The sequence below is a fragment of the Macrosteles quadrilineatus genome, unplaced genomic scaffold (genome assembly GCF_028750875.1).
Source record: "Macrosteles quadrilineatus isolate MER2022 unplaced genomic scaffold, UCM_ALF_1.0 Scaffold_2__2_contigs__length_208266976, whole genome shotgun sequence".
NCBI classification, from domain to species: domain Eukaryota; kingdom Metazoa; phylum Arthropoda; class Insecta; order Hemiptera; family Cicadellidae; genus Macrosteles; species Macrosteles quadrilineatus.
Window position 1 is genome coordinate 180,770,534 of NW_026542595.1, and position 12,553 is coordinate 180,783,086.

The following is a 12,553-nucleotide window of genomic DNA, read 5'->3' on the forward strand; positions in this document are numbered from 1 at the left end:
CCCAGAACATGGAATGTTTGGTACTGTAGCTATGTTGGATTTCAAAGGACAAATAAAAATAACTTTTACAAACACTCGATTGTTAATTAGTTTTTATTTACCGGTATTTTTAAACGCTTAACCATTAAGTTTTAGCTGCATCGAAAAAAACAACCACTTTTTAAAAATATTAGAAAACAATTGCTTAACTTACAGCACACATGTATGAAAAAAGCGAGAGGTTTATGGTTCGTCCCATTTCTTAAACTCCATACCATCTGGAGGTTTCACTTCAACTTTCTTTTCACCAACTTCATTCCAGTTTGTGCTGAGAACTGTACCACCACTCTCCAAAAATGATTTGTTCATAGCTTTCTTGACTTCATCACTTCCCTCAGTGTAAATTTTCTGGAACAGCTCATTGAGAGCGGCCTCGCCTTCGGCTGCATCGTCCTTTAGTTCATTTTCAACCAATCTATCCCAATTGCGTTTGGTGTGAGTCAGAACCACTTCTTTACTCTCAGGTTTATTTACAGCTTCCAGGTCAGCCCAAGTGTCTTCATTAAGCTTTTTGAGTTTGAGCTCAATTTTGGTCGGCTTAACACGATGGACACATTTGGTTGGTACAATAGCTTTTGACAGGTTTAAAATGAATTTTTCCTCTGAAGGGAGATGAATAGTTACTGTCTTCTCTTCTAAAGATACATTTACTTGGTCTTCACTCAGGTTTTTCACGAGGACGTTAACTGTAACATGTGTATCGGTTTGGTACCAATCATATTTAATTTTAGGTTTTTGTGCTTGAGTTTCTGTTGCATTAGTTGAGTCCACGTCTGATTGACTGTTAGAAGCGCTCATGTTAATAAATTATGTTTATTCACTTTGTGTGTTAACTTACTAATAGATAAGGTAGGCTATATTTTTTGAGGTTATCTCAGCAGGGAGTACTGTAAGTTAAAGGTTTTTGTAACCGGGATCGTCAATAAAGAAATGTTAATCAACAAAAATTGACTGCTAATTTCGTTACTGCAGATTTTATGTGCAAAACTGTACTCACTGTAAACACTTCCTGAAATAAATATTCGTATTCAACTATTAGGCCAACCGTATTTTGTCAGGCAACTAAAACTGAAATCAAGTAAGTTCAGTTAACTAAGAATCTTCAGAAATGAAATTTTTGTAACACTGGCATATAACTTGCTATTTCTTAATTTATCCTCGACCTTATTTATCAATTCCAAAGATCTGCCATAAAAGCTACTTTCAGTTTATCAAACAATCATGATTAGCAGAAACAAAACAACATTGAACGGTACGACGAGTACGGCCATCCATATTTGTCTTGCCCAGTGGTGCCACTAATCCACGGCGGAAGGGAAAAAGGGACAGAGAGAAAAGTCCCGCTCGTGGAGTAGAATTATTAGACCAAATTCATACACCTTCTTTATGTAAATATTACGGAGTATGTTTTATCTATGGTATTACATTAACTTATCTTTGTTCATAAATAACTCCCAGGGTTTGTTATCTTCTTAAGTTTATGAAATAATATAATAAGAAATAAATATAATGAGAAACTATTTTCCAATTACTCTAATTATTACAAAAATATTCATTGCAATGCTTACAAGCTTGCATCGACGCTAGTAGCACCATGGTCAATTTTTTGCGAATTTCCGAAGTTTAAGTTGCTTAGCGAAGGTACCTTCATAGACTAACCAACACAAGTAGACTTCTCATCCCATTGTAAATTTTGAAGCACGATTTTCGTGTCTAGTTCATGTACGTGACACATGGGCGCTAGTGTCGACGAAACTTTGTTTCTATTATTTGAGGGTTAATTTCTTAATTTGTGCTTTACTGTTTGGTTATATAACTAGGGGACAAGTTATTGTTTATGATTAGATCGTATTATTTGGTTAAAAGAGGTTGTAAATGGCTGTAATAACGGGAAACAAATTGTAAACAAAACACGACCTCTATATAAACCGTACAAGAACTAACAATAAAATTGTCTTCAGCTGTTCCATAAGGATGAGAAATCTACTAATGGAGTATGTTATGTTTTATAAGGGAGTATGTTTTACCTATGGTTTTATCTATGGTACCTTGCAGTTGCAGGGCTACTGGCTACTAACTACAGAAATTTTATGTAGTAGCCCTGGGTACCTTGTCAATGGCACGGCACGGTAAGTCCTAGACCCGGGACCGATATACTGGTTTATTTTGATCCCTAGAGACCGCCAAAACACTATTCGTTCAAGTTTTATATATGTATATGTATGTGTGGAAATTGTCCTACTGGTATATAGATTTTAATATATACGTCCTTGAACTTGATTAACTTGACCAATTGACATATGCTGACATAGTTCTGACATTATTAGATAAATCGTCCATATGTCCTATATATCAATTTAAAACTCTAAATTAGTTAAGGCAGGCCCACTTTTATAAACGGACAGACTGGACATATGCCCAGGGGCGCCGGAGGTTTGGGGGCGCTCAACGGGTGCCCCTCAACCATCGCCTGCCCGCACTAGGAAAAAAGGGGGGTACTGCTTTGGGTTTGCCCAGGGCTCCACTGACCCTTAACGTGGCTTTGGGTTAAGGTTAGCTGAAATTAACTAAATAAAATACAGTAATATAAACAAATAATTACACCTGATTTTAATAAGGTAATACATTGAAAGAATGAGAATAACAAACACATAAGTACAGCTGAGGTATTTTTAACATTAGGCATATGAAAAGTTCCCTTTAGAAAGGAATTACGGCCTTAAAGGGCAATATATGAAATTGATAGTTTTGCGCAAGGTTTCTCGTCATGACGAACATTTTAATATGGTTTATGGGGCTGTGACTTTTAGTTTTCTCAAAAGTTCATGGGTACTTTGGGATTTATATATGGATCCAATTAGAAAAATGGAGATTCGCTCAATCTGCAGGTTTGCTGTGGCGGGGGTATTATTTTAGACTTATGTTTTTTTGTATCGTATACCCATACCGTAACACAAACGCAAGGTTTGTTTGCACAATGTTCTTCTCAAATACCCCAACCTCAGCATACCTACAGAATAAGCGAATTTCAATTTGACTGATTGGATTTTAACTAATGTAACTTATGCCCATAAAGAATAATGTATTTCCCATGTAAAAAAATTGATTTAACAAGTAGGTCGACTTTCACACCGCACAGAAACTTCCAAAACGTACACTTCTTCGTTTGCAGTCAGACAAGTAACACTGGCTGAGCACGTGGTTTGGAAGTGTTCACTGCGCATGTGCGAGCCCATGTACGCCACGTACGTTTTAGAAAAATCGCTCTCCGAGCGATTCACACAAAACCATCGCGTACGTACTGGACGTACAGTACGTTCTGTACGCGCGGTGTGAACGAGCTCATATGATAACATGGGCAGCGATTTGTTGAAAAAAAAGTACCAAACGTACAGTACGTCCAGTACGCCGGTGTGAAAAGGCCTTAAAGGTAGTGAATTTCATCATATCAAATTATGAAATTAAATTATAAAACCTAGAGTGTACAGGTCGGAATTTTACCCCTTCATGAGATTGGTTCTAAATGCACGGCCCGGATTTTTACTCCTGGAATCTTACAACCTGTCCAGATATAGGATTTGGTTGATGAGAATAATTGATTTTGTACATAACAGGTTTGTTTATAGAAATCATCGTATTATAACCATAGATTATACATAGTTAAAAAAAATGTTGCTTTGTATATAGTATACAATACTGTATAACCATAGATTTAAAAAGTAGACATGTGTCTACTCCTTTAATCTATGGTATAACTTAAAACCGCATCTCAAAAACCTCTGCGTGTGTCTCGTGAAGTATCCCATCACTCCCCCAGTCCAGGATCGGTAAAAGTGGGATTAGGGATGACCAGGCAGTGATTAGCGGCTATGAGAGGCGGTTTTTGCCTCTTTGGTCCGACAAAAAAATTAATTTCGTTATCGACCCATCGGACATCGAGGAACGGTCATTCGATATAACTCCGACTAACAGTTGTATAAAGAAGTGCGAAAGGCGTCTGGATTAAGTACGATCCGACAAACCTATAATTACGCTACTTTATCACCGCTTGACGCCTACGCGACGCGGCGAGTTCAAACATGGCGCTGGACTATTGTTTTGAGTGATTGCGATTTATCGACTGTATCCATCGGTTTATCGTATCGATCCTCAGGCAGTGAGAACGGAAAACCGCCACAACACCAACTAGCGGTGCATCACACTGTGGGTGCTGGGTGCTCAGTAACGATAGTGTTGATAATAAATTCAAAAGCGATGTCTAAGTTCTGTTTATTTCTGCTACTAGAGTTTTAGTATTTATTACATTTTGAAATCGGACCACCCCTATAGTTTAACCAATTTAATGTCGAGCTAATAAGAGAGAGCTATTGTGTCACTTTGTTGATACCTTCTATTTTTTTTAATTACGAATAAAATGTTTACTTTTCTCTGCGCTATCCTGAGATCTGTTCCGACTACTCTTTCAGGTACGACACAAACAGTGAATAAAAAAATCTAAAACAGATTGAACACAATTACGTACGTGTTGAGAGGGATGGGACATGGGCGAATACACTGAAGGATACTGTGTCGGACTCGTGTGATATCCATTCTAAAAATTAATTTGGAGTAAGGTGGTGGAAGACATTAATGATAGGGTTCTTCGCTTGTTGAACCTATCTCACTGCCGAACTCGTCTGCCACTACTGTCCGCGACATGTTAAGTTGACTGAATGATACGTTCCGTGTTTAGTTTACCTGTGGGGTGACATTTCCAATAACTTTGCTTTTACGAAGCATTTGTGACTCGTAAAGTTGCTTTATGTAATTAGTTAATGTTAATGTTTAATGTCATGAGTTCAGTTGATTTAAACCGAAATATCCCAGATCTTCAGATTTTGCTTTCTTTAATCGTTACACACTGTTGAATATGAACAACACATTTCAAAAACAGGGTAATACCGTGTTAATCAAAGGATCTCCTCAAATATTGTTCTAAGCGCTGTAAGTTGTAATGGCTAACAAGTATATGGGATATGAATTCAATACGCGGAAAGGAGTTAGTTGAATAGATATTAGACAATGCGAGGAACTCATATTGTCGAGATGTTTGGCACCTTCAGGCATACATGAGTGCCAAGTAGTAACCGTACACACACAACACAATCGTCCACAATGCCAATGTACCACTACTGTAGCTCGGTGCTATGAGCAACCGTAGCCATACGTGAAGTTAACCGGTGACAGGATAAACAGTGATGAAGTGTACAAACTCTTGTCTTTAGCTTTACAGTGACACAGGTCATCTACAGTTTTGGAAGTCTAATTGTTCGCCTGTAAGTTTATGGTTTGAATTGTAAAACGGTATAAATGCTATTGCCGTAGGAAAGCACAAAGAATAGTTATTTACAATAGAAATGTTTACGCACAAGCCGCAAGCGAGTGTTTAAAGTTTCTCGAGTACGGCAAAGACACTTTGCACTCGCGTTAATTATATTTTTCCTACAGTCACCCGACAAAGTTGGCTTCCTTGTACAGTACTGTATAGTACAGAAAGCTGCTAATTGCTGCATATTTATACTTTGCCGTACGGTTTATACTTTGTCGTACGGTTTATACTTTACCGCACATCAGGATTCCAACGAAACAACACAAAACAGCGTGGTTCTATTATGCACGTAATCGGTGTACGCTTGGAAATAGGTTGGCAACACTTAAAGATAATAAGACTATGAGCAGCTGATTGACTATTATAAACTACGATTTAACCTGTCATTTCGTGTTTATAGTTTCGTTATTTCTGAACTTTCTGGAATTTTCTTTTAAACGTTTTTAAAACATTCCTACGATCTTAATAAACAAGAAAATGCCTTTAAAGCATTTTTTAGGCGCGGAAACCACTTCAAATTACAAAAACATACGGAACTATATTCTCAAAACGCGGAGCACATTTCTTGCCGGGGAAAAATAGCGGAGTGATACGGACCGGGTACTACTTTCTCTAGGGCACCTATTTGTGTTGCCAGCTGAACCTAAAAACGTGTTGTATAGTGTTTGAAAGACTAATTATTTATATGCTTTAGTGACTGTAGGAAAAATATAATGTGTAACACGAGTGCAAAAGGCCTTTGCTGCACTCAAGATCATTCCACACTCGCCTGCGGCTCGTGCGTAAACATTGCTCTCGTGTGCAGCAAAGTGCCACTTTACCCACTAGTTACACAAATAACTATTTCCTAGAGTTACAATAAAGCATAGAAATAATTAGTCTTTCAAACACTATACGACACGTTTTAGTTTAGGTTAAATCCAAGCATTGAACGAAATTGGAAATGACGCACCAGCTGATCGTAGTTGTAGTATAAGTGTTGCCAACTTATTTTCAAGCGTACACGTTACGTGCCTAATAAAAGTACACTGTTTTGTGTTGTTTGGTTGGAATACTGGAGTGTGGCAAAAGAAAGTAAATGCAGCAATTGGCTACTTTCCGTGCCATAATCAGTGCAAGGAAACCAACTTTGTCAGGTAAGTGTATGAAAATAACATATTTTTAAACTGTTAATGTTTACCTAATCATGTCAAATAAAGAAAAGTGTGACGATCGCGGATCCATATCTTGTTACTGTTGACGTTAACGATGATCAAATTCACCCAAATCTCGTCGGGTTTAATTTCCATCCGTGACTTGTAATTCGTCCGTCACTCGTGGTGATGGATAGGTGTGGGTCTTGAGTAACCCTTGTAATCATCCCAGGAGGCAACCCGAACATCACTCATCACGACAAACCCTCTGACACCTCGGTCTGGGTCGTTAGGTATTACTAAGTATGTGGAGTACGGTGGACTATGTGCTTCTCAGAAAATAAAATTTTGTCTTGATAATGGCGTTAATTTTGTTAAAAACAAATACCTAAATATGAGAAAATGGTTTTATGTTTGGATGTTGTGTACGTAGTAGAAAACTAAATTAACTTAGTCCAGTATTAACAATTTGTTATACTAAATAAAATATATTTTGGATAACTAATTTAACTAACTTTTGTTAACTTTAGTTATGTATACAGTATACTCAATGGGTTCCCCTATAAATAAATTATCTTCTACTCGGACGCGTGATCTACAGTATCGACGCAACAACCGTAGTTCTATCTTTGCCGCTAGGTCGTAGCAGAGGACAAGAACAGCGTTGCAACAAGGTACTGTATATTATTATAATAAAATGTAGATATATAAGAAAGTTAACAAAGCATACTACGACTCCGATCGGCTGTTACAGTGTTTCCCATTTTGTTCAACGCTTGGATTTAACCTAACCTAAAACGTGCTGTTCAGTGTTTGAAAGACTAATTATTTCTATGCCCTGTAATAACTGTAAGAAAAATATAACGTCTAACGCTAGTGCAAATTGCCTTTGCTGCACTCGAGAAACTTTCCACACTCGCCTGCGGCTCGTAAACATTTCTCCTATGTGCAGCAAAGTGCCACTTCGCGCACTATTGACACAAAATAACTATTTATTACAAGTACAGTACCACCACTAACCACAACATTTACAACTCCCTTTGCCAATACACATGTAAAAATTCTAGGAAGAGCGTGAGCCCTTTTGCGATGGTCCTGTGAGGGGCCTTGGAGGGACCGGGCCCTTTTACACAAAGCCCCTCAACACCTCGGGCCCCTCGGGGGGGGGGGGGGGATGGTGCACCTCGGGCCTTTAGACAAAGTCCTCAAGAAACGGAATCCCGCTATGTCCCAGAAACGTGTCCGGGTGCCCCAGAAGTATTCCCACAATCCGGTCATAATATGAGATACTGTATATTGGATGACAAACTTCCATACTTGTGGTAAAGATAAAAGAATAATGATACGAAATAGTCGTGATACTGGCTTGTTCATAATTATAGATACGTCGTGTACTAGTATCTATACTCAACCCCATGAGACATTATTGATAGCGTACTCAAGATACAGGCTGGTCCAGAAGCGCTGGTCGTTTCCCAGATGCTGCGGCAGATTACGTCTCGTCTAGTTTTTGCCCCACACCTGAGCCGTAGATGGGAGATAAGCAGGGAATGCGCTCCCGGCGCTGCCCTGATGGATTAATAAGTTGATGGTTTAGGACGAGGGTGTTCGTGGTCAGTGCAAGCAGTGTGTAACGACCCTGTTGGATCTTCGGCCGTAGACAATGTTTTACTGTGTTAACGCTAACACTCTCGAGGAAATGGGAATCCAAACCTATGAAGCCGAGTTCACAATGTTCATTGAGTTAGCTCTACTTGCAAGGAAATACTCTGAAGTTTTCGTCACCAACATGACTCACTTTAATTCCTGAACAGCGAATAATGTTCATAAATCAAGAGTTTATAATCACCTAATGATTATTTAGCTTCTTATAACTTTCATCTTACAATCGAGACCGAGACTGGAGAAGTTTTAAAATGTGCTAAAAGATTACCTAAATTTCTGTATGTGATAATTAGTTTAGAAATGTTCTCGTAGATCCATTGGTCGTCCGAGAAATTTACGAAGACTTTGCACCAAGCAGCGTCCCGATTTTTAAAGAAGTCTAACTAGAATGTCGAATTTTGTTCTTCGAGGTGGTTCGGAAGACGACCGTGTTTTTGAGTGGCAAAATACTAGCCGACAATTTGGATGTGTTGTAGTAATCAATATTCGGAGCTAGCCATAATTTAACTAAAGAGAATTGTAACTTAGGTTAAATTGTAGCTTGTCTCCGAAGACGGATAGCTGCGTCGCATCCAAAACATCGACCAGTTCGACGAAGACTCGTCTCGGGTTACTCAATGTGAATTCTTCATTCGCAATAAGAGTGCGATGATAATATACTTTGAACACACTTGCTAGAGCCTATTCATGTTCCAAGATTGTGTTTTCTGGATGATAGTATCCATCCAAAGAAGTATACAACCGGACACGTTGCTTTGAACCTTGGCCGAATGAGAGCTAGGTTACTTTGTATTCTATTCCCGGGTTACTGTATCGAAATGTAGATACATTTTGTTTCTCCGTGGTTCAAATTCTGCGCCAGAAGACAAGCCAGTAGGCGCGAGTGCGAAGGGCGATATAATAGCTAATCATCGTCTTACTGTACCGCTGTAATTAAAGATCAATCGTTGGTGATTGCGACGTTCGGTGCAATCAGCGGCCTTCAGACGGTCAGTGCTGTGTTCGACATCATTCCACCACCTCACTAACGTCAGCCATCCCCAACAATAGATAACGACTTGAAAAGGAATAGGGGTTTGTTCCTTTGGCATTTAGATTATCCGCAGATTCAATAATATACTGATGTAGTTGCAATGCAATTTTAGGGCAACTTATGTTACAAACATCGACTGCTAAACTTTTGCTTAGATTGTGTTTTCAAATATTTCTTCACTTCAAAACAATGACTTAAATTTACATGTTAACAAAATATAAAATAACTAAAATGTTTTTGCCATTTGCAGTGCATATAACATCGTAATTGTAGTTTTATAATTGACTACTATACTAAATGAAATCCTTAGGACTTTCACCCAGATTTAGGCACAAATTACCATTGACTTTGGATGCTGCAAGTAGATTTCGAAAGATAGGTACTGTACAATTCTAAGACTTTATTTGTCATTCGGGGTATTTGTCTTTAGGTGCGCCTTTGTTAACACCTTTTCTCTTTATATCTTAAGTTTTACTTGACTTTTGAGAGCTCTTAAGCTTTCACGATTAAAACAAAGGGGACAATAAAGTGACTTTACCGAGGGAATTCATTGTAATGAAGTGACGACATCAACGAGCAATATCGTGAGAACGTTGGCCACTGCAACCTGCAGAAGACAAAACAAACGTCGCCAAGAACAATAGACTGTAGCCTGTACAGTGACATGGCGAGGTTTATGATGATTGTTGTTCCCAGGCTACATACACTGTCGGACTGCAGTGACTCAACTCTGAACTCACTCTGCGCTCAGCAACTATTGCTAGGACTCGGCAACTACTGCTATTACCCAGCCCCCGGCTCAGCAACTACGGCAAGGACCCAGCCATAGTACCCAGCAACTATTGCTAGGACCCAGCTATGGCCTCAGCAACTATTGCAAGGAGCCAGCTCTGGGTTTAGCAACTATTGCTAGGACCCAGCTATGGAACAATGATGGGTTTAGCAGCTATGGTGACTCAACTCTGGACACTCTGGACTGGCTGGTGCAAGTCACCCAGCTCGTCACTTCAGGGTGATAAATCCATCAGTAGAAAACTGTGTTATTCTATACAGGTTGAATTACTTGCAGTATTGATGATGCCACAGTCTGTCTTTGTGCCGGTTAGCAACTCCCTGTTAAGCGCGCTTGGGTTTAAACATTCAAAACTCAATCATCTTCCTGTACTTATTGATATTTGATCATTTTAAGTTAGAAGTTGACATTACAACTAAAGATGACTCAGACTGAAAGGTACATATAACGTAACTGCACCGCTGGTTTATCACACCAATTGACTCAAGATTCAACTCCCGCAGTCTGTTTCCCGTGAGATGCGCCACTCCCAAGGGATGAAACCTCATAAACACGTCGCCAGAGACAATGGTGTTGTGTAATTGCAGGGTGAGAGTGTGAGGGGAGGTTCTCGCACCGCGGTCTGTGTTTTGACCCAATGACATCCGGCCAACCCTGAGGTTAGGTCCAAAATGGCGGTTTTAAAAAAAATAGGTTTACCCTAGAATCAATACGGGTTTTTAAGACTTCACATGACAAATTAGATTTTGAACAGTTACCGTACATTATTGTGGTTATTCTTGAGAGTCTGGTCTGTGAAATTTTTGATGTTTGTCAACATTTCTTGACGCCCCAACTGACTTTTAAAGCTGATGGCAATTGTTTTTGACATAATCTCAGGATTGATATGCACTTAAATAAACAAGGTGATGTGTATGGCTGAGTTATCTTGTTAGACAGGGTTAAAGTACCTTAATGTATGTTCACCCTTAATGTACTCTTACTTCTTAAAATGAGACGCATTTTATTCTACGACATTCACGTGAAAATGGCCTCGTATGAAGTTTATTTGCACTGGTCTAAAATGCAACTTCTCGCCTGCAAGATGATTACTTAAAAGCTCAAAATCCCTACTGGTATGAAAATGTACTATCAAAGCACAGTAAACAAGACATCCAGGTGTCACTGTGTAACAACTCTATTGTTCCTCAACACTCGTCACATGTCCTGACTCTTTGTGGAGTACAATGGTACGTAACGAAGAGACCAATGGGAACAATCACTCCTGTCTACAAGTGGCGCCTCATTAGCAACCGAGCGACAAGTGACGAGTACATAACCCAGAGTGACACATACTGCTGTGGGAACTCACTTGGATGTTCAGGTAGCTACAGAGCGACAAGTGACGATTACATAACCCAGAGTGACACATACTGCTGTGGGAACTCACTTGGATGTTCAGGTAGCTACAGAGCGACTAGTGACGAGTACATAACCCAGAGTGACACATACTGCTGTGGGAACTCACTTGGATGTTCAGGTAGCTACAGAGCGACAAGTGACGATTACATAACCCAGAGTGACACATACTGCTGTGGGAACTCACTTGGATGTTCAGGTAGCTACAGAGCGACTAGTGACGAGTACATAACCCAGAGTGACACATACTGCTGTGGGAACTCACTTGGATGTTCAGGTAGCTACAGAGCGACAAGTGACGAGTACACAACCCAGAGTGACACATACTGCTGTGGGAACTCACTTGGATGTTCAGGTAGCTACAGAGCGACAAGTGACGAGTACATAACCCAGATTGACACATACTGCTGAGGGAACTCACTTGGATGTTCAGGTAGCTACAGAGCGACAAGTGACGAGTACATTACCCAGAGTGACACATACTGCTGTGGGAACTCACTTGGATGTTCAGGTAGCTACAGAGCGACAACCCAGAGTGACACATACTGCTGTGGAAACTCTCTTGGATGTTCAGGTAGCTACAGAGCGACAAGTGACGAGTACATTACCCAGAGTGACACATACTGCTGTGGGAACTCATTTGTATGTTCAGGTAGCTACAGAGCGACAAGTGACGAGTACATTACCCAGAGTGACACATACTGATGTGGGAACTCACTTGGATGTTCAGGTAGCTACAGAGCGATAAGTGACGAGTACACAACCCAGAGTTACACATACTGCTGTAGGAACTCACTAAGATGTTCAGGTAGCTACAGAGCGACAACCCAGAGTGGCACATACTGACTGCTGTGGAAAAACTCTTGGATGTTCAGGTAGCTACAGAGCGACAAGTGACGAGTACATAACCCAGAGTGACACATACTGCTGTGGGAACTCACTTGGATGTTCAGGTAGCTACAGAGCGACAAGTGACAAGTACATAACCCAGAGTGACACATACTGCTGTGGGAACTCACTTGGATGTTCAGGTAGCTACAGAGCGACAACCCAGAGTGACACATACTGCTGTGGAAACTCTCTTGGATGTTTAGGTAGCTACAGAGCGACAAGTGACGAGTACA

At 39.9% G+C, this 12,553-nt stretch overlaps 2 protein-coding genes across 6 annotated transcripts in view; one reads left to right on the plus strand and one right to left on the minus strand.

The window, feature by feature from the left end:
• The window catches only part of LOC128987531 (interference hedgehog-like), a 115,262-nt gene that overhangs the window by 15,556 nt on the left and 87,153 nt on the right, over window positions 1–12,553 (plus strand). The window contains exon 1 of one of the 5 annotated variants that reach the window (XM_054408422.1): window positions 5,315–5,354. The exons of 2 other annotated variants lie outside the window; for them this stretch is intronic. The gene's annotated coding sequence lies outside the window, so the exon portion shown is untranslated. Of the gene's footprint in view, window positions 1–5,314; window positions 5,355–6,524; window positions 6,544–7,150; window positions 7,215–12,553 lie in introns of those variants that run through there. 2 more of the 5 variants (XM_054408423.1, XM_054408421.1) reach the window with 2 other exon arrangements.
• LOC128987536 (protein SGT1 homolog) lies at window positions 93–1,313 on the minus strand. Its single transcript, XM_054408434.1, has one exon. The coding sequence runs from the start codon at window positions 835–837 to the stop codon at window positions 223–225; it is 615 nt and encodes a 204-aa protein (XP_054264409.1). The 5' UTR covers window positions 838–1,313; the 3' UTR covers window positions 93–222.